The following is a 26522-nucleotide window of genomic DNA, read 5'->3' as shown; positions in this document are numbered from 1 at the left end:
TTTTATATAACTCTTTACAATTGTAGAACTGAAATGGGCTTTGTTAATATGTACAACCGTTTGAAATCAGTATTATGGGTGGTAGTCTTAATTTTGGCCTCAGCAGTTTTTGTTTTTCTCAATGGGGGAAAATCCTTATTTATACGTTAGGTAGTTGCTAACGAATGTCAGTAATTTTTTTTAACAGCTGTCCTTGCAATTTTAGGATAATATTCACTAAGAAATAACCCAAAAGATTGGAAGAAGAATACTAGAAAAATTTTTAATCAGAGTTGAATCTTTAAAAATTTTAACTGAACGTATTTTTTGATAGAAAAAAATTTTTTTTCTTATTTTTATTTTTTTTATTTTTAACGTTTATTTATTTTTGAGATAGAGAGAGACACAGCATGAACAGGGGAGGGTCAGAGAGAGAGGGAGACACAGAATCTGAAACAGGCTCCGGGCTCTGAGCTGTCAGCACAGAGCCCGACGCGGGGCTCGAACTCGCAGACTGCGAGATCATGACCTGAGCCGAAGTCGGACGCTTAACCGACTGAGCCACCCAGGCGCCCCTAGAAAAATTTTTTAAAAGAGGTACCCAAAGCCTTGAAGATAATGTCCATTATTAGAGTATGACTTGAAATGTATTTGTAATGCCTGATATGACTGCAGGTGATTGGCCCATCTCGGTTAGTTTGCAATTAACATGTCCTATATATGTTTGCCTGGGCCTCACTTAGCAATTACGTGAGTCTGAGCCATCTCTGTTCAATTTTATACAAATATCCAGACTGAACAGACTCACATTTAGATGTATCCCCAGTGAAACACTATAGGCTTCCTAATTGGTGAGACATTTACTAGAATATATACAGAGACTGGAGGTAATACTTCCAAGTTTAATGCAAAATGAGGTTATTTGGTTGCTAAACAACTACTGTGGTGATTTCCACCATGGTAAAAATCAATATTGAATCCATTTGGTTATGTTTATTGTTTTCTCTTAGATTAAAAATAAACCAATTTTAATTTAGAAACGTAGACTCACTTTTGCAGACTCCTCAAAGTACCTCCCGGAAGAAATTCACAAGGAAAAACTCTGCTCCAGTCCTGCTTTCTCATGTTTTAGTTGGAGAATCTGAGCCCAGAGAGATCTAGTACCTTGCCCAAGGAATAAATCCAGTTAGTGAGAGACTAGAACCCAAATCCCCAAGTTCCTAAGTTGGAGCTTTATCCATTCACAGCATGTAACTGAGCAGTGCTAGTCTTGGAATAATACTGCATCTAAACCAAAATATTTTGCAGAAAATTCAAAATAGCATGTAGTGTGGAAGGGCAGAGTTTTCCAGTACAAGGCAGTGTTTCACTCAGTCATGCAGTTTCCTTTCCAGGTAGCTTCTGAGCTCTAATTCTGGCTCATGGGGCTAACATCCCAAATACCTTGTGTACCAGCCAGACGCAGCGGCAGCTCTTTGCACATGTACTTTGGCGATGTCCATGGATGTCTTAGAGTAGGTCTAAGTGTCAGGAGTGATAGGAGAACAGGAGAGCCAAGGAATGACATGAAGTAGGTTAGGCTGTATCTTAGGACAGGGTTTTCAAGCTCTTTTCACTATAAACCACAATAAGAACTGTGTTTTACATTGCAGTTTAGTACACACACTCTCACACATAGTACACACACTATTCACATGTATAACTGAAACAAAATGTCCATGAAACAGTTCTTACCTTACAATAGGCGAGGCATACTGACATTTTATATTCTGTCCTATTTTATTTAAAAAAATTTTTACCCATTCGATTGATTTTGCTACCTGCAGTTTGCAAATTACCTGCAGCTTGCAAAACAGCCATTAAAGAATCTGCTTCCTATGCTTAGATATGAAATGTGTTTGCATGTTTTTTTCACCATCCGTTTTGGCACTGAACCCACAGGTGACTGTTTGGTCCTTCTGGGTTACCCTATGGTTAGCCTGAACAGCTTAAGGAAAATGGAAAGTGTTCTCAATTCCTCAAAAGGCTCCCATGCCTAAATATCAAGATGTCCAACTGGCTTCCACATAATATTGATTCAGTTGATACTTGATTGTTAGGAAAAGCTGTTTGTTTCAAGACCTCAAATAATACAATCTATCTTTCCTTATGTCACTTTGATTTGAATCACTAGTGTTTCTCTTAAACTCCTGCTCATCTCCTTCTTCCTGGTCACCAAAATGTGCCTTTATTCACTTGTGACAACCTTGAATGAGAAAGCCTGTGCTCAGGTCAGCACTGGGGGTGCTAAGGAGCCAGTGCCCAGCCTGTCTCTTTGGGTCTGTTATGTGAGTGCCTTATCCATGTAGTTTGTTTGTTTCTTTTTTTAATGTTTATTTATTTATTTTGAAAGAGAGAGAGAGAGAGAGAGAGAGAGAGAGAGAGAATGAATCCCAAGCAGAATCCACTCTGTCAGTGCAGGGCCCCATGTGGGGCTTGATCTCACAAACTATGAGATCATGACCTGAGCTAAAATCAAGAGTCAGATACTTAACCAACTGAGCCACCCAGGTGCTCCCATCCAGTGTAGTTTCTATATTCATGCTGATGGTATGGGATGTCCTATGCACTTCATGACACCTAATCTTAAACTTTAGGTTTATAAGAGGTTTTGAATACATAACTTTAATCTTCGTAAGTTTCATTTCACAAAATCTTTTCTGTTTGATATAGTGAGCCAAACAGTAGTCTTTTCCCCATTATGGACAAAGCCCTCTCTGTAGGTGTTTTCTGAAATTTTAAATAAAGGAGGAGCTAACTGGAGCTTCCATTGAGGTTGCTGTGTGTTGAGTTATTCCAAAGACTTTTCATGCCCAAAATGTGGTGATTATGCCTGTAAGTTAACCATGCCCTTGTCAGCTCCTAGGTTTCTGTGTTAGTGCCACCCTGCTCCTGTGTCTGTCTGAGTTCTCTTCTTCATTGCTCCTCTGCTTCACTCTTGCATCCCCTGTGCCCACTCCCTCCCACCTCCCAAGACAAATACTTTTAGGGCCCTTGAGTTTTCATTATGGAGAAAGTCAGGGATGTGGTTAGCAAATTCATGGTTAATCAGAGGGAATAGTGGGACTAGGAAAGTGTAACCTCAGCCTGAAAGAACTATTTGGAGTTGCTGCAGGACCTCAGAGAATTATTTGATAGGGGAGTAACATTCATGGTTTGTCATTTCATGTTAATGAGTAGACAGACCAGCCTTTCCACGTGAAGATATGTACTGTAGGATGAACCAGACTTTTCACTTCTTTCATGAGGGTATATGTGAGTCATTTAGTGGGGCTTGCTTTGGGAAATTTCTAAGTAATAAAAGAAAACCAGAATTCCCTTCTCAAAGGAATCTCTCCTGATGTTTTCTCCATAATTTGTTTGCCCACCCCTTCCCCACCCCTTAATTGTTTATTTTGTCGTTTCTTATTACCTGACCCAGACCATGGCTTAGTTATTGCTTTTTTTTTTTTAACCTTGTCTTACAATTTATTATGTACAATGTAAGCTACTAGAGTAGGCTTTTTGCAATCACTTGCTTCGCCATTTCTCTCCTACCAGAGTAAACTTTTTGAGTGAAGGGATGACTCTTCCATGTGTTTGTATCCCCAGTGCCTAGCATAGGGCCTATGTGTTGTTTTAAGGAATAAAGGAATGAAGGATGTATGAGACAGCCCTGGAGGGAATTTGCATTTCCGTGGTGACTGATCTTGTGTTACTAGTGAGAAAGGATGTGGATGGACTCCACACCTGGGGTCTGTATCATACTGCTCCAACCCCCAGGTCCTGGCTTGACTTCTTCACCAGGGTCTCGGCTGCAATGCTTTCAGTTTGAAATCAACTGCTTGTGGAAATCAGTGGGAATGGATCCACCCTGTACAAAGAATTGAGGAATATGCTGTAATTCTTCTAATAGCACTGCAGGGTATTGTCTGTCTTAGAACTGGGGACACTTTAAATCCCACTAGCTGAGGGACACCTGGGGGGCTCAGTCGGTTGAGCGTCTGACTCTTGATTTTGCGTCAGGTCATGATCCCAGGGTTGTGGGATCTTCCCCACGTCTGGCCCTGTGCTGAGCGTGGAGCCTGCTTGAGATTCTCTGTCTCTCTCCCTCTGCCCCTCACAGACCCTGCTCATGTGAGCACTCTCTCTTTCTAAAATAAAAAATTAAAAAGAAAAGTTAATAAAAATAAATCCTGCTAGTTGAATGTGATAAGTTATTTATGTTCCCTTCAAAATGTCTGGAATTTTGAGAAAATTCCTAAAGTCTGTAAGTGAGTACTAGTTTTAGCAGCAAGCTACATCTTTTACCTGGAGCCATATTTTAAGTTTTATTCTTTTTTTGGAAACACATCTGTGAAATAATGGAAAAAGCGACAAAATGTGGTTAACGTTAAAAATTTTTTCAATGTTTTATTTATTTTTAGAGAGAGAGAGAGAGAGAGAGAGAGAGAATCTGAAGCAGGCTCCAGGCTCTGAGCTGTCAGCACAGCCTGATGCAGAGCTCGAACTCACAAACAGGGAGATCATGACCTGAGCTGAAGTTGGAGGCTTAACTGACTGAGCCACCCAGGTGCTCCAACATTTTAAAACAGTTTCTAAAATCGGGTGCCTGGTGGCTCAGTTGGTTGAGCATCCAACTCTAGATTTTGGCTCAGGTCATGATCTTGGGGTTTGTGAATTCAAGCCCTGCAATGGGCTCTGTGCTGACAGTGTGGAGCCTGCTTAGGATTCATTCTCTTTCTTTCCCTCTCTCCCTCTCTCTCTGTCTCTGTGCCCCTCCCCTGGTCACATTCTTTCTTTCTCAAAATAAATAAATAAAAACTTAATAAAAAATAAACCTAAACATTTGGGGTGCCTGGATGGCTCAGTTGGTTGAGCATCCAACTTTTGATTTCAGCTCAAGTCATGATCTCAAAGTTCATGAATTTGAACCCCACATGAGGCTCTGCGCTGACAGCATGGAGCCTGCTTGAGATTCTGTCTCCTTTTCTTTCTGCCCCTCCCCCATGTGCTCTCTGTATCTTTCTCAAAATAAATAAAATAAAAATAAACTTAAAAAAAAACCTGTTTCTAAAATCATTTGTTTTTTTTGTTCCAAATCAGATGTATGAATTAAAACACAACCACAGCATGTTTTAGGATATCCTGGCATTGGGCTATGCCATTATTAGCACAGGGTTAAAAATAAAATTATATATTAAATTTTATGCATGCATATTCACTGATGACAGTATTTTACTTCTGAATTCATGGAAGAGGAAGTCAGATTTAAATTGTTGATTAAGAGCCTTCTATTACAAGAAAAAAATTTGGGATTTACCCTGAATGTGGGCCACTGGACTTTTTCTGTAAGCTCTATTTTACTTTTTTTTCTTAAGGACCTAGATCTCAAGTTAAATGCAAAGACTATAGGGACACCTGGGTGGCTCAGTTGGTTAAGCACCCGACTTCTGCTCAGGTCATGATCTTGTGGTTCATGGGTTCAGGCCCCGCATTGGTCTCTGTGCTGACAGCTCAGAGCCTGGAGCCTGCTTTGGATTCTGTGTCTCCCTCACTGCCTCTGCCCCTCCCCTGCTTGCGCTCTCTCTCAAAAATAAATAAACATTGAAAAAAATGAATAAATGCAAAGACTGTAGGATGAGATTCTGGCTTTTACCATATCTACTGTAGCAATTGAGAGATAATTTCTCCTCTGAAGAATTGCTCCATTGGAGCTGTATGTAGTACAGTGATTCTTCTGTAAGTTACAGAAACAGACGGATCTTAGAGAGAGGTCTTCTCTTTGCCCTGCTGACCCACCCCTACCCTTGGCTGCTTCTCCTCCTTATTGTGCTAGGAAGCCCAAAGAAATTAAAGAACTTGGCCCGAGCGTTAGAATAGGAGAGGACAAGAACCCCTCTAGTGCTGGCATTCCACTCATTCTTCCCCTCTCCCTTAGCAGCCCCTGTAGTCCCAGTTAGCACCACTGTGTGAAATAACCAGTTACCTATTTTCTCACACTTTGCTCTCAGCTTTCATTTATGCCTGTCACTCATCCACCCCTCCTAGTTATCTTTGTGTGGCTCTCCTTCCGCATCTTTGTTTCTTCCCTGCTGCTTCCACCTCCGTCTTCTTCCTCTGTTATGGTCACTTCTCTCCTTCTGCTTGGTTTCCTTCCTTTGCTCCTCCTTCTTTCTTAATTGGCTTCTATGGAGAGTAGCAGTAATGTAATAATTTGAGTTTTTTGGTTACATGTCACAGGAACTGGCTCTGACATGCTCAAGCTCAAAACTTGGTAATGAATTTCCTGGTAGCTTAGTCGAAAGGAGGAAGTAGAGGGCTCCTGGAGCCTTCATTGTTTAATAAAAACTCTTCATTCATTTTTTAATATAGTCTTTAAAGTTTATTTATTTATTTTGAAAGAGAGAAAGAGAGCATATGCGTATAGGGGAGGGGCACAGAGAGAGTGTGGGAGAGAAAATCCCAAGTGGGCTCGGTGCTGTCAATGTGGAGCTTGACTTGGGCCTTGATCTCACAAACTGTGAGATCATGACCTGAGCCGCAATCAAGAGTTGGAGGCTTAACCAACTGAGCCACCCAGGGGCCCCAGACAATTTATTCATTAAAAAAATCTGTTTTTAAAAATTTTTATATATATTTTTGAGAGAGAGAGTGCGAGCAGGGGACGGGCAGAGAGGGGGGAGACAGAGGATCCAAAGTGGGCTCAGTGCTGACAGCAGCTAGCTGGATGCAGGGCTCGAACTCACAAACTGTGAGATCATGACCTGAGCCAAAGTTGGATACTTAAACAACTGAGCCACCCAGGCACCCTTGTTTTAAAAGATGTTTAAAAAAATTTTTTTAATGTTTATTTATTTTTGAGAGAGAGAGATAGAGCACAAGCAGGGGATGGGCAGAGAGAGAGGGAGACACAATCCAAAGCAAGCTCCAGGCTCTGAGCTGTCAGCACAGACCCTGACACAAGACTCGAACCCATGAACTGTGAGACCATGACCTGAGCTGAAATCAGATGCTTAACCGACTGAGCCACCCAGGCATCCCTAAAAGACTCATCTTTTAGAACTCTACTTAAAGCTCTCCATGGTACTGTTATCTCTGTGTTTCAGATTTCTCTTTTGCTACTAAGCCATAGTGGTCTGATTATTAACATATGTGCCTTCCCTATTGTCTTCATTTTTATATCCCTAAAATGTAACTCTGTCCCTACTAGTAGACACATCAATGAAGAGGTAGATTTGACACATGGGTTGTCAAGGACATTGGCAAACCTTTTGTTATGCCCTTGGAATTTCACTGAGAATGTAGGCTTCCTTATCAACTATCACTTAAAGCTAATGAAATAATATGTATTTGTAGTTCTGTGACATAATTCAGGTTTTTAGCCTTCTGACTTCTGTAGCATTTATTACAACAGTGGTTCTCAACCATAATTTTGTTACAGAAATACCCATGGGCCAGACCTCTCATATCCGGTGAATCAGAATCTCAGGGGTGCAGAAATCAGGATGTCTATATCTTAAAACAGCTTAAAAGGCTTTTCTGAGGCATATTCAAAGTGGGGGATCCCCTGGCTTAGAAGATAAGAAGTAACATGAAGGGAGGGGTGCTCCTTGATGGCTCAGTTGGCTGAACGTCTGACTCTTGATTTTGGCTCAGGTCATGATCTCACGGTTCGTGAGTTTGAGCCCTACATTGGGCTCTGTGCTGACAGTGCAAAGCCTGCTTGGGATTCTCTCTCTCTCTCCCTCTCTCTCTGCCCCGCTCCCCCTTTCTCTCTCAAAATAAATAAATAAATAAATAAATAAACTTAAAAAAAAAAAAAAAAGAAGTAACATACAAGAGATACTCTGAGGTTAGGAACATATTTGCCTTGTTCTTAGTGTTATACATGGTGCCTGCTACCAGTAGTTCTTTACCGAATGGAGAAATGAATCACCTGTGTGTAAAACACACTGCTCATCTCCTTTTCCTTTTTTCTCCTTCCTTTTTCTTACTATAAGTAAATCTGTACTGCAAGTCTTGCTGCTGATCAAAAGACAGGGTGAGAAATCACTGACCAGGGTGAAGGGGGTGTTGCTTTCTGGAAGTAGTGAGGTTTACCTACAGTAGTGAGCTGGAAAGGGAGGGAAATTTCCAGTAGCTGCAGGGAAGGCGTATATACTTCCTGTATGTTATATATATTGGGTATGTATACAATAGATCTGTTGGTTGGATTTAAGTTACTTTTATTTAAGTTGGAATTGCCTTCACTTGTTTTAGTTGTACTATTTGTGACATTAATAAACCTTTAGGGAACATGGTTACTTCTTTAAAAAATCTATACACATTCAAGAATGATTAATTCTATTATACTCTTGAAGGACAGTTCTGTCATGTGGCATATATTTGAACAGTTTGGGCTGTGTACAGTAAAATAACCCTGGAATCCTTTCTGCAAACACCTGACTGACTGATGGGCAAAGCTCTTGTTTTTCCTGCTTTCTCTAAGCAACAAATCTTTGTACATACTGGAAGAGAACAACCAGCCCCTTGTTTGTGTTCATTGTTGGTTTTCTATTCTTGAGTCAATGCAAAGAACAGTAGCTTACAAGTTACTATGAGATTCTAGATCTGAGATTTAGTTCACATGCTGTGTGGATTCTGTCTTAAAAGATTGGATAACATCTCACCTACAAACTTCTTCTATTTGGAAAAGGATAAGATGACTATATTTGAAAAGGCTTGTGTGTGTGTGTGTGTGTGTGTGTGTGTGTCCATGTCCCTCAGGTGCTTGTTCTAATTACTAACATGAATACATTGATTGTCTGGTTTACCTCCTCCTTCCTTCTGCCTAAGCTCTGTAAATTGAAAGTTCAGAGGAAACAAGCCATACATACTTGGGTCATACTTCTTTCCCACCCTGTTTGCATTCCATTCCTGGTGAGTTTGGCACATCTTCCCCCCTGTGTTTGTCCAGAAAGTTTTTGGTCTCTCTTGCTTACCTTTCTTCCCAATTTTTTCCCTCTGGTTACATCGAGAAAATCTCAGGTTTGCCACACCTCCCATTGCTTCAAGTTGGAATCAGTCCTAATCATAATGCCAAATATTGAGGAAAGCTATGCATTTTGAAGTGAACTTCAATATATTAAGGTACCCATCCAAACATTTGAAATAATTCAAGGTTCATTTTAAAGTCATTCTATACATGTTCATTGGTTTCCTCATGTTTTATTCACCTAGACTTTCCTCAAGTATTAGCATTGAAGGTAGATAATTTAGAAAGCAAACATGCCTCTTTAATTATTTTGTTTTAGTTTTTAGTTTTTCAAATAATGTTTTCCACCACATTTTATTTTGGCTACATGATTTTAATGATAATGTGGAATATATAATCATTTTTGGACTAGCCAAAGAGACTGACAACCAGAAGGTTTTATCTTGGGAAACTATTTCCAAAGATCTAAATATTAGCCTTTACAAATAAACGATTAGGATATACAGTAAAACCTTGGATTGTGAGTAGCTTATTCTGTGAGTGTTCCACAAGATGAGCAAACATTTCTAATAAATTTTAACTTGATAAATGAGCGGTGTCTTGCAATTCAAGTAGTACATGATGCCGAATGTCACATGGTCACCACTGAGCCAATGGTTCTTGAAATTCACTTTGATATACAAGTGCTTTGGATTACAAGCCTGTTTCTGGAATGAATTATGCTCGCAAACGAAGGTTTTACTATATAATTCATTTGCAAGTTAAAGACTTTTTATTATTGGTTATAGGTGTTAGGCGAATTCAGTACTGATGCTTGGTCTATTGTGGATCTATCATCTGTATCTTCATCATAAATGAAGTTATGGTTCTTTGCCTTCTAAACTTGATCAGATTCAGTCCTTGGTTTAAAGAATACAGTCCTTGCACACTCCACTTTTTTTTTCTTTCTTAATTTGAGAGGTTTTATGAAATAAAATTCATACTATATCCAGAGGTAAGCAGTGAAACTCAGCAAGAGGAATTTTTAACCTGCAACCATTCCATTTAAGAGTATGTATTATTCAAGTAATGTTCTGGAGTGAGTCTGTTTTTATATTTCATACAGAGACTGCCTTCTAATGATGAATGATATACAGGGTTATGTTTGCTGTGTGTGGTAACACAACAGCCTTGTACTCAGCTTGTATGAGACTGGGGAGTCAGGTTTTCTTACAACCAAATATTTTTTCCTTCTCCCCCTTAAAAGGGCCCCTTTAGGCTTCTGTGTACTGAGAACATTAGCTTAGTGTTTCCTTGGTTTGCTTTAATAAGAGGCTGGGCTAGTTCAATGAGATACAACCAGCTCAGCAATGTCTGTGTTGGAACACGAGCTCTCTTCAGGCAGGAAAAGTCTGCAGTGTTACTGAGACGCAGTTATCGAGAGATGTGTATTTGTCCTGGCTGTAGCTGTCAGTTCTGGAAGAACGTCTTTTCAGGCTGCTGAAATTCTGGTTCCCATCAAATTAGATGGGAAGACACACATGGAGGGGGGTGCTTCACTGGCTCATTTGGTAGAACATGTGACTCTTGGTCTCAGAGTTATGAGTTCAAGCCCCACGTTGGGTTTAGAGATTACTTCAAAATCAAATCTTAAGGAAAAAAAACCATGGCTTTAAGAAAAGAAGACACATGGCTAATGTCTACAGTTTTCCTAAATTGCCCGTCAAAGAGCCACTGGTTTCACTCTCATCATGCCCATGAGAGGCCGTGTTTGTGTTCTAAATGAATTCTCAAAGAATGAAGTCCACCATATATCAAATCTCAAATTCAAATTAAAATATAGAGAGATGTCACTTGAGAGTATTTCAGAGCAAACATCACCCCAGCCCAAAAGCACAGTCATTCCTATACCTTTGTTCTCATAAGGATGCCAGATGAGTGTTAAGTAATTTAGGGCAAAAATAGGTGATGGAGATGGAGGCCTGGCATCAGGTTTTGCCTTACTTCTGTACTTAATGTTGCCGCCATATTTGTTAGGCAGATGCATTGTCTTACATTTTGCAGGCCTCATAGTCTGTGATTATATTAGTCTCAAAACTGGAAGAACAGGAAAAACAACTTATCTTCTTTTATAATGTGTTCAAGAGAAGGTGCGTTCATTCTTGTTTTAATTAGACTATTCAGTAGAATAGATTTAAAATAGACTGAATGAAATACTGTTTTAAATATTCAGTTGGATTTCTGGTTTGTAATCAGACTTATGTATCTAATTTGTAAGTGATTGTTTAACACTGAACATTTTTATTTCCATAAACAATTAGAACAAAAGTAGGATCGGTGTACATTTGAGAAATGTTTGGCTTTTTTCTATTTATTTATTTATTTTTTTAAGTTTTAGAGCTGAATGTAGGTATTGTTTTCTCAGTCACTGGTTATAATGAGAGGAAATGATTAAGAAGAGAAATGTTGCTGAAAATAGTAAAATTAAACATTTTGTTTGTGCTTGCCTATGACAATTAAGACTTAATGCTGTCTTCAGGAAAAAGCAGTTTATAAATTAAGTGCCCTGACATTTAAGAAGTCTGAGAACTGAAGGTTTGGGAGCCAAGGAGGAGACTTTAGAAAAAGTTTTATGTTTCAACTCTTTGCAGAGTTTCTCACCTCGTTGTGTGTTTTCGTAGATGTTCATTCCATGGACTTCTGTGGCTCATTCTTTGCCAGTAACTGGTAATTGCTTTCCTCTCCTAAAAAACAAACCTAGCCTGGTATTCTTATTCTTTTGTTCATGAGAAGTTCACATAAGGAAAAATGGGTATAGCATCAGCTCTCTTCTGGTTACATGTACTTTGTTGGGGAAATACGTGGGCCACCTCAAGGATCTTCTGATATTTTGACAATGGATTTGATAAAACGGGCCACAGCATTTATTTTATGGTTGTTGATGCTAAGGCACCGGGAGACTCAGGAGGCCATTTGAAGAGGCAGACAACATCTGTACTTTCAAACGAGAGAGTTGAATTAAAGGATGGTCAGTTATGGTTTTGGTATATAACAGTCATGGAGGACATTTACAACCTCATGTTCTGATATTTATACGTGTAGACAGGCTTTAGGGTTCAGGTGTCAGAGATAACAGCTGTGGCTCGGGATTCATGTGGATACAGGTGGTAAAAAGGAGAAAAGAAATATCTGAGCACTTTACGTATATTATTAATTCATTTAATCTTCCTGGCAGTCAAATGAGGCTGCCAGGCAGTTACAGTTCTTGTCTCGACTCCGTAAGGAAATGGAAGCACAGAGAGTTATACAATATGGCTCATAAATGAAAGAGCCTGGATTTGAGTCCAGGCAGCTTGGCTGCGGACTTGGGGTGTTTAAGCACTATACACTGTCACCTGCTCTCTAGATAGATGATCTGTGTTCTGTGACCATGTCACACTTGTTCTCACATAAAACGCCCTCTTTCTCTCCACTATTTGTTCATGCATCCATCAAACATTTTTTGAGTATGTGCTACATGCCAGGCGGTGTTGAGTCCCGCAGATAGAGAGGAGGCAAGAATCCTGCTCTCAGACTTATAACCTAGCCAGGGAGACAGACTAAAATCACCCCAGAAACATGTGAAGACCAACTTGGGTAAGAATTTGAAGGAGGAAGGAAGGAAGCTTTGAGAACATAAGGATGGGATCTGAACTCATCGGGTCACCAAAGGAGGCTGCCACACCAGAGTGACTTAGAGCTGTGGTCCCAAGGAAGGTGAAGAGGTGGCCATCTAAATGCTAGAGTGGTGCAAGGAAGACTTGAGTCAAGTTTGGTCCCTTCATGGACTGTTCCCCAGCTCTCTTTAGAGCCCTTGTCAAGGGCCTTATTTAAGCCCTTCCTTAACGAGGTTGCAGACTTTCCTTGTGTCCTGGTGTGTATGTAGGTTCCTGTACAAAATCTGTAAACATTAAGTACACACACCTGGATCTTTGGTGACTACTTGTTCTGTTCCACCTCCTGCTTCCTGCCTTGTATGATGTGTTGAGAGTGGCAGAGTGTAGACTCCGAACAGACAGGAAGTGGGACTGTGAATGTCTGGGTCAGGAAGTATGCCTGGACCCTCCAAATGCTTTATATAAGCTAACAGAAGTCATCTGAGCTAGAGCTCTTATTTTTAAATCCATCTCTATCTTACTTTTTCCTTTAGCACATCCTTGAAGAATTGACTACACCTAGTTTTATGCTCTTATATAACTGGGCTCAGAAGGTTAATTTCACTAGCTCCCCTGGGCATTATCACTAACGTTGTAGTGACACATTTAGAAAGTCTTATTCACTTAATTATTATTTAAGTTAAATTAACTCACTAGAGTGGATGCACTTGTTGTAGTACCTTACAAGTTTAAAGCAGTTATCCACTGAGCATATATTTACTAGGCATCTATCTGATAGGAGGCACTGTAAGGCTTATAAAGGTATAAAAACATGTTTACTGCACTTCAGGTGCTTTATACTTCAGTATAAAGGAGAATAATTACAACAGAGCTGTCAGGAGCCCATCAGGAAGTGGTTAGGCGTGCTGTGGGGAGCCAGACTGCCTGACTCCACCACACCCTAGCTCTGTGACCTTGAGCAACTGATTCTCAGCATTTCTTGTATAAATGGAAGTGGGTTAATAATGGAACCTATTTCAGGGTGGCTGTGAGGACTATGGAGCCAAATTATGTAAAGTGCACGGAATAGCGCCTGACACATAGAAGGCACCTTGTAACTTTTTGTTTTTATTATTATCATCATTATCATGGTCATTTTCATTCTTATAGTTGAGTCTAAGGAGTCAGGGAAGGTGGTGGAAGTGGTATTTGAGGTAAGTCTAATGAAATAGAAGAATTCTCGTAGCCTGAGATGGTGTGGAGAGTATTCCAGAAGAAACCTCAGATGAAGGTGTCAAGTATGCTTAGGGAATGGTGAGGAGTCCAGACTAGCAGATGTGGTTCATTTAAGTAACAATGAGAAATTCACCCGGACACCTGGGTGGCTTAGTCGCTGAAGGGTCCGACTTTGGTTCAGGTCATGATCTCATGGTTTGTGGGTTTGACCCCGCATTGGGCTCTGTGCTGACAGCTCAGAGACTGGAGCCTGCTTCAGATTTTGTGTCTCCCTTTCTCTGCCCCTCCCTTGCTCATGCTCTGTCTCTCTCTGTCTCAAAAATAAATAAAACATTAAAAAAAAGAAAAAAGAAATTCACCTAGAGAGATCAGTTGGCACTTTATCTTGGTGAATGATGGGCAGTCTGGCTGGGGTTTTTGAGCATGATTGAGACTCTTAAAATCCTGTTCCAAAATTGCTGGAGTAGGCAGGAGTGGAGGCAGAGAGAAATCATGTTAGTCTTAGTGTGTGATGATAAGGGTTTGAAATAAGGTGATGGCAATAGTCATGAAAGAAAGATCAAATGCAGATTCACCAGCAAAGGAATGAAGTTTAAGATTCAGGGCCTTTCACATGCTTGGGCCTCTCTCTCAAGGTCATTGAACAGACCCTACTGGTGGTTTTATAAAATTTGAAAAGATATTTGTATCTTTTTTTTTCTCTCTCCAAATGTTATGTTTCAGACCCCCAGGCTGCAGAGACTCTAGAAGAAAGAATCAGTCAGGGTATTGATTGGATGAGGGTGGACACATTGAAGGAGAGGCCAGAGTCAAAGGTGACTTTGGAGATTGAGTTTGGCTGATCAGGAAGAACTCTGGATGACAGACACAGGGGGATGATGGGAGAAGCCAGTTAAGGAGCAGTGTTTTCAAACCAAGGAGGTGCTCTACACTGATTAGCTTTACCAGGGAAAGAATTTTTTTTTTTTTTTTTTTTTTTTGCCTCTGCCCATCCCATTCTCAATTGCTGTCTTGCAAGTGTGATGATTTTAAGTTATATGGGGCTTGGGAAAGGGGTGTGACTGTTAAGGGATTAGAACCCAAAGCACATATCATACATAGGGGACATCTTTGCAAAGCCCACATTTAGCACTCTGTATATGCTGAACCTAGTTGTCTGAAACTTTTAAAGAGAATTTCTCTTTTGGTTTAAATCTCCCATATTTGGTAAATTTTAGGGCTTCTAGACTATTTTCAAGTTGTAACATCTGTTTTCTGGAAACTTCTATTTTGAAGAAATTTAATGGACTCAGAAATTGTTGGAATGCTGATTTCACAGCTATTATGTCAATGTTCTAGTGATAGTACCTGACTGGGAAAGATTGTTCTCAGCATTTATTCTCTTTTACAAACAAGTAAAATAATAAACAACAGGAAATCAAATGCCAAAACTAAAGAATACTCTCTCAGATAGCCAAATCAAATCCTCATGAGTATTTCCACTTTACAGACCACGAAATATAAGTGTAATTAAAAGAGGGCACAGGTTTCGTCTTTATATTAGGGTTGTGTACATGTATACATGTTGTATTTTATAGTAAGTCTTTTTGGGGGAAATAATAGCACCTCAAAACAAAGCTAGAAACATAGTAAGAACTGAAGCAAATGTGCCCAGAGAAAGACCATCAGGCAATTTGTGACTCAGGGTCTGGTTCTGCCCTTCTATAGTAAGCCATTTGTTTGAAGAATCACCTTTTAGGTATCAGAAAGATTAAATTATCTGAGTAAGGAAATATCATTGTAAATTCCAAAATGCTTCTGAAATTCATATATATTATTTTTTGACAGGCTTTAAAGATTTAATGACCATAGGATTTAGTGGAAAGAAATGATTTAGGAGTATTTGCGAATTAATTCTAAGAGGATTTTATTTAACTTCCCAGGTTGGTTTGCTATTCTTCTATAAGATCAGTCCAAACTTGATATTTTTCAGCTTTGTTTCTCAATGTGTGGTATGCACACGATTTAAAAATGTTAAATTATGTATTTTAATATTCATTTATGTCTAGACTCTATATGGCAAATGATATTGGTTTTCAATTAATAGCAATGATGTAAAACACTTGAGAATAAATTGATTTAAAAGAGTATGTCTATTTAAAGAGAGATGGTAATACAGGGTGCTTTGTGTGGTTGCCGAAGTAGGGTAGGTTGATGCACGACTAGTTGAAGTGTGGGAAACATTGGTGTATTGGTAAACCATATAAATTACGCTATCTTGTAGTACTATAATTTTAATAATGTTGTTAAATAAAAACTCGCAGCCATTGTGTGGTTAGTTGGTTGTTTGGCTGGTATGTATGTATGTATGTATGTATTTAAGAATGCTGGCTCTTTAAGAATCTTTTAGTAAAGAAATTGAGAGAGTTAGGGGCACCTGGGTGCCTCAAGTTGGTTAAGCGTCCGACTTTGGCTCAGGTCATGATCTCACAGTTTGTGGGTTCGAGCCCCGTGTCGGGCTCTGTGCTGACAGCTCAGAGCCTGGAGCTGCTTCGGGTTCTGTGTCTCCCTCTCTCTCTGCCCCTCCCCTACTCGTGGTCTGTCTGTCTGTCTTTCCCTCTCAAAAATAAAAGAAAACATTAAAAAAATTAAAAAAGGAAATTGAGAGAGTTATTTGGATCCTTGGTACCTAGCATCAAAGTTGATTAAGCAAAAACACAATCACTTTAATTGGTTTACTTCTAGTAGTTAGAAATAAGAAAGCATATGTCCAATGCTATTATTCTATTGAGAGTTTTCTAGGACTTCCTGGCAAGAGTAGTGTCCTTTGATAAAAGTAATGCATGTGCTCACTCTTCCAGGGGTCAATTAGTAATTGGTAAATGGTACACCAAACACCATGCAGAGGGCTTTTGTTAAGTTTTATCACTCAAAAGTTTGGGAAGGTCCTTTCAGTTTGGGTTTATATATGCTAATATCTAGTGAAGAGAATAGACCGCATATTATTTTTTTCCCTGGGAAGCAGAAAAGGAAAATAAAAATATTTAGAAGATGCTTTGAATTAATTTTATTCAGAAAATATTTTTAGAAAAATTAGAATATCTGGAACCCAACTTTTGAATATTAAATATAGATTTTATTTTTAGAAAGAGTAGATATTTACTGTTTCACTGATTGAGTTATTCTACATTTGAAAAACAAATTAATCCATGTCAGTACAAAATGTAAAACACGTGGAAACTATAAATGTAAAACATGCAGTAAAGTAGAAAGTACTCTTTTCCTTTCTCACTCCAGTCCTCTCCCAACCCTATTTCTCAGACACGACTACTATTAACAGTTTGAAGTCACCTAGTTTTAAGAAGTCAAGTGGAATGGCATTTAAGAATTTGGGAGAGTAGGAATCTTTTTTCCCAATTTGTGCTGCTGTGGCCTGTGTTTATATTTTCAAGCATATGTGGCGAATGGAAGTACTTTGGGCTTTGGAGTCAGATCTGTGTTGGAATTCTAACTCCATCACAGAACAGCAGTGCAAGTTTGGAAAGTTCCTTACCTTCCTGTGCTTCAGATTTCTCAGCAGCAAGGCTTAGTTTTAATTTTAAATTTTTTTTTTAACATTTATTTATTTTTGAGACAGAGAGAGACAGAGCATGAACGGGGGAGGGGCAGAGAGAGAGGGAGACACAGAATCGGAAGCAGGCCCCAGGCTCTAAGCCATCAGCCCAGAGCCCGACGCAGGGCTCGAACTCACGGACTGCAAGATCGTGACCTGAGCTGAAGCCGGACGCTCAACTGACTGAGCCACCCAGGCGCCCCTCAGCAGCAAGGCTTAGTAAATGTTCCTTTTCTTCTGAGCTTTAATCAGGCCTAGTCTGTCTCTCTTTCTCTTTTAGTAGGAGACATATCTAAGAAGATCTGGCATAAGAATCCATGACATGTTTGGTTTTTTTTTTAAATAGAATTTGTTGTTTTAATGACCCTAGCCTGCATGCATTCAGTAATGCACTCATTTATTACATTTCACCTACTGTCAGGTTGTAAAAGGTCACTGAATTTACCTGCCCCTGGAATCTTCCTGGAATTTAGATGGCCTCTGCTGGGTTTCACTTTGCACTTATTAATAATTGAGCACTGGGATAAAAATAAAAACAGACTCTCATCTTACAGTGTGAGAACATGGGTCATGTGTGCTAAGTCATGCAGGTAAGATGAGTACCCTGTGGGGTATCCAGTCTAAAGAAGTATTTCATGTGGGCTGTCGCCTCTCTCCTGCAGAATGGGTGCCTCAAAATGAAAGGGAATTAATGTAATTGCTCCTGAGGAGGGAAATGTATTTTTGCATTTCAAAGGTTGTTGTATAAGCTTTAATTATGTAATCCAAACACAGAAGGCTTTTACCGCAGCTTCCCCTTTTAGCAGCAGTAGTCAACTTTGTGATACTGCTGCATCTTCAGGCTTGAGAAATCAGTGCATTATAACCAACTCTATTTATAGGGTATAACCTGCCCATTAGGGCACAGCAAAATCCTGTTTTAATATTGGTCTTTAAAGCTACGTTTGGTTTAAATGGATTTTTATGATTATTTGAGCTGCAACTAGAGTTCTGATTCTCCATTTGTAGAATCAGTGACTCACATCTAGATCGTTCTTTTACAGTGGTTTCATTTTCTGTGCTGTTTTTTGTTTCATGTTCAATTTGCTTTGGTGGTTTGTGCCTTATCAGACCTCCAGGTTTACTTGCCAAATGAATATGGAGCTTTCTTTTTAAAGCTAGAAGTATCTTTTATGTTTTTATTTTAGTTTTCTGTTTATTTTTTATTTTTTACTTAGAGAGAGTGAGAGTGGGGAAGAGGGGCAGAGGGAGAGAAAGAGAGAATCTTAAGCAGGCTCCATGCTCAGTGTGGAGTCTGATGCGGGGCTCGATTCCATGATGCTGAGATCATGATCTGAGCTGAAATCAAGAGTTGGATACTCAACTGACTGAACCATCCAGGCACCCCAGTTTCCTTTCTTTAGAGAAGACAGAATTGAGGTATTTTCTAGTCCTGAAATTATTAATAAGTAAATACACATAATATATTGCTAATGGGGTAGCTCAAAACTCAAAGAAAATTTGCAAGTAAAGAGGAAAGTCCTACTTTTTAGGAACTGAGACTCTGCCCCTCTTGTTGAAATGTACAGGGTGTTCAAATAATGCCATTAATTCTAGGTGGAGAGGATTTTTAGGAATAAAATTTGATTCCAACTATAGAGGAAAAGCACTGATGCCCTCAGCCCCAAGTTAAAATATTACATTATACTTAGAATAAAATCAAAGTCTGCCAATGGTTTGTATTGCTCTTCACTATTTGGCCACTAGTTGCTTCTCCTTCCCATGTTCTAGCCACACTGCTGATCCCTTGTCCAACTCACCACACTCTTTCCCTTGCAAGGATGGTGGCCCTTGTGATTCCTACTGCCTGGCAAGCCGTTCTTCCTTTCCCCTGCTCTCCCCTGGGTTTCCCCCTGCATATCTTACCCTATATGTCTACCGGGCACCCCTCTCAAGCAGCCCCTTTCTATTCTCTTTCCAGAACCGTGTTTATTTCCTTTTGAGCACTTAACTCAGATGGTATTTATTTTTGTTAATTATTGTCTTTGTCTCATTAGAATGTAAATTCTATTACAAGAACAGAAGTACCTGATACAGTGCCCGCCACATATCATATAGTCAATATGTTGATTAAGTTGTTTACTTGTTTTAAGAGCTCATTTTTGTTTCTTTAAGATTAGTTTATCATGCTGGACCAGAGGGATTTAAGTATCTTGGATATCAACAGTTCAGCCAGTGTGTTTTCTAATGCTCTTACCTGCATTCATTTTCACCTGCTTCGTTGTGATTTTATTTTACTGTACTTTATTTTATTGTGCTGACAGTGCACAGTCCAATAATGGAAGTAGAATTGTTCTGCTCCCCAAAGGGAAAGCACTGCCATTGTGCCTGTTCAATGCGCCTTGTAAACAGCCCTGGATGGCCTCTTTATGGATCTGCCGTCTGTCTCTAAGCTCTATCCATTCCTCAGCCAAAGGCTGCAGCTCAGCTTCAAGCTGGAAAAGAAATTTTGGCAGCTCAGTTGCTATCTTTTAAAGGTCAGCATTAATTGTCACCATGACTGACAGTTTGTCAGAGTGGAAAAGGGGAAATGCAAATTTGGTGAGCAGTTAAATTAGTTTCGTATCATTCTTTGATGGTGTTCTAAATGTTGCTATTTCTCTGTCTTAGGTAATCTACTTAAAGAAGACACCAGAAGAAGCCTACAGAGCACTGCTATCTGGCTCAAACCCCCCCTATCTTCCATTCAGGTATAACTCTTGTGAGACTTGGGCTAATGGCACTTGGCTAGGCAGCTGCCGCTGTAGAGTTGGATTACTGTTTTTTAATTGTCTTTAGACTGTGACTATGATGTTGTATGGAATAAAAGAGATGTTAGTTTTTATTTTATTTTTGTAGAGTTCCCCCCCTCCCCATCTAAGTAAGAATAAAATCGCTTTTTAAAAAATATTTTTTGGGGTTAATTTATTTTGAGAGAGAGAGAACGAGTGGGGAGGGGCAGAGAGAGAGGGAGACACAGAACTCAGCGCAGGCTCCAGGCTTTGAGCTGTCAGCACAGAGTCTGACGTGTGGCTCAAACCCATGAACTATGAAATCATGACCTGATGCAAAGTTGGACGCTCAACTAATTGAGCCACCCAGGCACCCCTAGCTTTTTCTTTTTAGGAATTAATTTTCTCCTTGAACCCTTTCTATGTCTTGAGGAAGGCTGTCTCTCATTACAGGGTTGGGAAATATTTTTTTAAGTATCAGCTGAAGGTCTTTAATTTTTTTTAAGTTTATTATTTATTTTGGGAGAGAGAGAGAGTGAGCCGGGGAGGAGCAGAGAGAGAGAGAGAGAGACAGAGAGAGAGAGAGGGAGAGGGAGTCACAAGTGGGTTCCACAGGATCAGTGCAGAGCCTAATGTGGGGCTTGAAGTCACAGAACTATGAGATTATGACCTAAGCTGAAACCAAGAGTCAGATGCTTAATCAGGTGAGCCACCCAGGCACCCCATCAGCTGATGGTCTTTTAAAAATTTCAGGTAAACTTGAGCCTGTTTAAAAAATGGAAGGGAACATACAGCCAAAGTCCTACAACAGTCATTTCTGATAGAATTATGAATGATTTTAAGTTTTACCTTTTTGCTTATTTGTATGTCCAAACCTACAAGCATATGCATTTCTTATTGTTGTTACTAATCTCATATTACCAATTACAATGAACGGAAGGAATAGCAAAGATTGAGGATGCCTCTTTGTCTGACTTCCTTACTCTCCTGTAAACTCAGAGGGCAGGTCCTGGTGCCCGACACTTAAAAGGGCTCTTAGTAAATATTTGAATGAATAAATCAATACTAAATCCCTTAAGATCCAAGGAGCTCCCACCTCTGTTTCTCAGGCCACAGGAGAGGGCCTTGATTAGGCACAGGGTGGGTGCCAAGGTGGGGAGGAGGAATGGGGGAGATATTGCCCTAATGTGCTTGATCTTCTTGATCCGCTTGACTGTCTCAGTGAAGTCAGAGGAGAGTAGTGAGAGGAAAATGTCCTCCAGCAATCTAGAGTATGAACGAATTAGCGATTGAAGGACAGATAAAAACTGACAGTTTATGTATAGGAGCTTTTTAGCATGGAGACAAAGCTTGTTTTTTGCCTTCCCCTTCTACTGGCTTCTATAATTTGAAAGCCCTTTGTAAAATACAATCCTAACTTTTAGAAAAAGATAATTATTTCAATCAGTTTGGGCTGGTGTAACAAAGTGCCATGGACTTGGTGGCTTATAAACAATAGAAAGGTATTTCTCAGTTCTGGAGGCGGGATCTGGGTGGTTACGTTCTGGTGAGGGCCCTCTCTGGGGATGCAGACTGCTAACTTGTATCCTCACATGGTAGAATGAGAGTGAGAACGATCTCTGGGGTGCCCTTTATGACGGCACTAATCCCCTTCAGGAGGGCTTCACCCTCATGACCTAATTACCTCCCAAAAGTCCCATCTCCTAATACCATCACCTTGGGGATTAGGATTTTAACATGTGCATTTTGGGGGGACACTAACATTCAGTCCATTGTGGTAATAATAATAATATTAATCATTCTACTAAGTTTTAAACAAAGCGGTTAAGAATATATGTCTTGGAGGCAGAGACACTGGGTTTAAAGGCTCATTCTGCTTTTTACTACATGTGGTAAGTACAAGCACCTTGAGCAAGTTATTTATTCTCTCTGAGCCTCAGTTTCCTTTTCTGTAAAATGGCTTTAGGGCTATCCTGGGGATTAAATGAAGTAATTCATTTATGATTATGCCTGGCTTTTGTTTTTCTCCTTGTTATTAGTACTGTTACTATTATTAATAAGAAATAAGGATTTTCCACAAGGATATAAATATGAATAGGAAGTATTTCTTCCTAATGATCACAGCTTCTAGTTGGGGCAGGCAGACCTCTAGGCACATAATTAACTGTCAAATAGTTAGGTTGTACAAAAATAGAAGACAAGACTAATTCTGACAGAGATATGGGAAAGGATCAGACTCATTTAAACTGAGCTTTCATTTTTTTAACGTTTATTTATTTATTTTGAGAAGGGAGAGAGAAAGAGAGCGAGCACATGGACACAAGTGATGGAGGGATAGACAGAGGGAGAGAGAAGAGAATTCCAATCAGTCTCCTTGCTGTCAGCACAGAGCCCAACTTGGGGTTCGAGCACACGAACCATGAGATCATGACCTGAGCTGAAACGAAGAATCAGATGCTCAACCGACTGAGCCATCCAGGCGCCCTGCACTCTAAGTTGTATCTTTCTGATAACCCAAGACATCAAGGGTTGTGTTTACATTAAGCTGTGTTTATTTCTAACTCCAAACTCTTCATAAACCATACATTTGAAAAAGAAAATACCACAAAGTAGTATATTTATGATTTAGTAAAGTATTAATTTTTAAAATTATTATTGTTATTTACTTATTTTTTCAAGTAATCTCTATACCCAACATGGGGCTTGACCTCATGACCCCAAGATCAAGAGTTGCTTGCTCTTCCAACTTAATCAGCTAGGTGTCCGCTCCCCTCCTATTTTTTTTAAATTTTAATAAAGAATTTAGTTGAAAGAATACTATTCCAGAATAGTTTTCTGGAATTAGACTGAAGAAGCTTAATTTTTTCCTAATCAAGATAAGATGTGAGTTGATTTTAGTCTCTACCTCAGGCCAACTAAGGCTAATGTAATATTGTTAACAACCATCTTACAGTTCTGGTCAGCCATCATTGCCTTGGCCTTTATTTGTAATCTGGATTCTGTCATCCACTAGGTTTCTTACACTGTTTGTTGCTAAGTTATAATTTTCTCTTCATTGTCTAGATTTTTAAAAACCTTTTTTTAAAAAGTTTTTATTTATTTAAGCAATCTCTACACCCAACATAGAGCTTGAACTCATGACCCTGAGTAGCATGCTCTTAAGAGTAGCATGTTCTTCCTGCTGAACCAGCCAGGGGCCCCTAGACTTTTTTTTTTTAAAGCAAGAGAGAATAGCAGGGGGAGAGGGAGTGAGAATCCCAAACAGGCTCCACATTCAGCATGAAGTCAGACATGGGGTTTGATCCCACGACTGTGAGATCATGACCTGAGTGGAAATCAAGAGCCTGGCGCTTAACTGGCTGAGCCACCCAGGTGCCCCACCCTAGATTTTTTTTTTTTTTTAAATCTACTCCTGCCTTAACACTTTTATTTAAAAAACAAGAAGCCTTAAAAAAAAAAAAATAAAATAAAAAAATAAAAAAATAAAAAACAAGAAGCCTTGAAAGAACTTCTATTTAAGTGCAATTGCTTTATTATTTAAAGTTTTTAAAAAATGAAGACCAGTTTGAAGGCTTGTCAAAGTATGGCTGGTATCTTTATGTGCCCCTCCATCAAATTCCTGTTTCCATTTGTGCTCTATACTTTTAATGTTTTTCTAATAAAGAAGTTTTAAGGCTACTGTGAACTTAAATAATGCTCTACTTCAAGATTTATTCATTTAATAAAAATGTATCTAAGCAATCTTTTCTGTGAAGCCTTTCCTCATTTTTCTAGAGAGGCTTGGTAGGTCCTTTGCCTGTAATTCCCCATTATATTTTGTGTATTGCATTTTGTGTATTACATTTGCTACATACATAATTAAACCAAATGTCTTGTATTTATTTGTTTGCATGGGTGACTCTTCACCAAATATGGCTGACTCTTCTCTTGAGGACTGGGATTGGGCTCTTATTTGTGTGCCAGGGAATAGATACATTAATTTATTTATGGATTTTTCTGTGCTAGTCACTGTGATAGTCTTATGGATCTTAGGAGGATAAGGACAGCAAGGTATTTGTTCTGGGGAACTCAGTGCATAGTTTGTAAGTGTGTAGGTATGTAAGACAATTGTCGTGCTTTGTTCAATTCAGGAGATAGGTACTATGGGAATACTGAAGAAGGAGGTTTAAACCTGAAACTGGGGATTGGAGGAGATGTTAGAGGTAGGCACCACGATTGCCTTTTCATGTTAGGATGAAAACTGGAAAATAACAATCCAGGTGTTGATTTTAGGTGCTGTGATTTCATTTGCATGGCTTAGCTTGTCTTTTATAATGGTAGGTTAGGCAGGATATTATACATTATGATGTTTGCAGTACAGGCACATTACTATAACTGAAAGGACTGTCTGACTGAGGTTTTTCTTTTGGATTTATCTTAAAAAACTGTAGATTATAGATTTATATTACCTTAGGTAAACATTCTGTAAAGATGAGGGAAATAAAAATAAAAAGAGTTGGGCAACTTTACTGCCTATTCTTTTTTTTCACCCAGTTTTATTGAGATGTAATTGACATCAATGATTATCACAATAGGGGCGCCTGGGTGGCTTGGTCGGTTAAGCGTCTGACTTCGGCTCAGGTCATGATCTCACGGTCTGTGAGTTCGAGCCCCGCATCGGGCTCTGTGCTGACAGCTCAGAGCCTGGAGCCTGTTTCAGATTCTGTGTCTCCCTCTCTGTCTGCTCCTCCCCTGTTCATGCTCTCTCTCTGTCTCAAAAATAAATAAACGTTAAAAAAAAAATTAAAAAAAAATGATTATCACAATAAATTTAGTTAATATCCATCATGTCAAAGAGTTACAAAAAAAAGTTTTCCCCCTTTTGAGGAGAACTTTTAGGACCTATTCTCTTAGCACCTTTCAAGTCTACCATACAGCAGTGTTAACTGTAGTCATCATGTCGTACATTACATCTTCAGTAGTTATTTTATAACTGAAAGTTTGTACCTTTGACCACCTTCACCCGAATCCCCATTTACTGCTTAGTCTTGATTACATTGATTATAGTAGACTTTAGAGATAGTTGAATTTCTGGCTGTTGTGACACTCAAGGAGTGTTTGCTATGACGTTACTGTTTGCAAGTCAGTATTAGGATGTTCCATTTAATTGTAAAGTAAATGTGTCAAAAAATGTACTTTTGCTTGTATTAAGGATAGCCAATGTGTTTGTCAAGAGTGACGTTGGCTGAAAACTAGAGGAAGAGGGTATTTTTCACTTACTTCAGTTCTTTGAGTCCATCCATCTTTAGTGTTGGCTTGGCAGTTGGCCTTCCAGGGAACAAGGGCCTTTCAGTTCTAGGGTCAGAGTCAGCAGAGTTTGAATTGGCAAGCCTGGTGTGAATCTTCTTAGATACTTTTCCTTTCAGCGTACTACCAGATTCATAGTCTATACTATTGACCAATTGTTCTACAAACTCATATTAATTGTGCTTGTCTAAGGTCCCATGAGACCACCAACTCTGAGTGCAGTTCTCAGATTGTTTTCTTGGCAGTCAGTGGCTGTGGTTTTCAAATCTGCATTCTCTGACGTTCATAAAACAGTATTTGTGAAAACTCTAAGCCTTGCAAAACATGGAAATTGCACAACTCTTCATTTTGATCTCTTTTGTGCTTTTAAATTTGTTTTACCCTTACTTCTTTGTTTATTGATCCATATGTGTCAGTTTGGTAAGTTTTTTTAGTATCGATGATGATTCATAAATCTGCTAAAGTCAAGTTTTCTATGACATATAATATTAAGTGGGGAGTGAAACAGTACAGACAATAAAGAACATCCAGAGTCCCAGTTTTGAAGACAAATACAGAAAGCATGACATGACAAACATTGACTAGGTACAGAGGTGAGGCTGAGGTAAGGGTGCTCTGCTGATACCCAATGGAATAAAGCTGGTTGAATGTTGAATGTTCCATCTCCAGCTATTAGTTTAGTTTTTCTATTTTGGTTTTGTTTTGTTTTGTTTTGTTTTTTTTTTTTGCAAGTCTCTTCCTGGATAGGCCCAGGAATGCATTTTTGTGTAGCTATTTTATTTTAGCTTGGAGAAGAGGCTAGACCTATAGGTAGTATTTCCCAAAGTTATGTTGGTTCTTATGCTTGGTTTTAAAAAGTCTGAGAGGTTTTAAAAAATACTGGTGCCTGGTTCTACTCCTGGAAATGTTGACATAATTGGTCTGGGGTATTAGGTTTGGGTATTGGGATTTTCAGAAACTTTCTACATAATTCCAGTATGCTGCCAAGTTTGAGAAACATGGCTCTATGTGATCTGCTGTGGCAAAATAAAAATAAAAATAAACAAATAAAAAGATTCAAAGGTCAAATA

The 26522-nt window shown here is 39.2% G+C and overlaps 1 protein-coding gene across 6 annotated transcripts in view; it reads left to right on the top strand.

The window, feature by feature from the left end:
- CDC14A (cell division cycle 14A) overlaps positions 1 to 26522 on the top strand; it is a 185930-nt gene that overhangs the window by 44426 nt on the left and 114982 nt on the right. For all 6 annotated transcript variants that reach the window (XM_049616724.1, XM_049616722.1, XM_049616725.1 and 3 more), the window contains exon 5: positions 20066 to 20145. In XM_049616724.1, the coding sequence (XP_049472681.1) occupies positions 20066 to 20145 (80 nt within the window). The remainder of the gene's footprint in view (positions 1 to 20065; positions 20146 to 26522) is intronic.

Source organism: Panthera uncia (assembly GCF_023721935.1).
Source record: "Panthera uncia isolate 11264 chromosome C1 unlocalized genomic scaffold, Puncia_PCG_1.0 HiC_scaffold_4, whole genome shotgun sequence".
NCBI lineage: Eukaryota > Metazoa > Chordata > Mammalia > Carnivora > Felidae > Panthera > Panthera uncia.
This window is presented reverse-complemented; position numbering and strand designations above follow the sequence as displayed.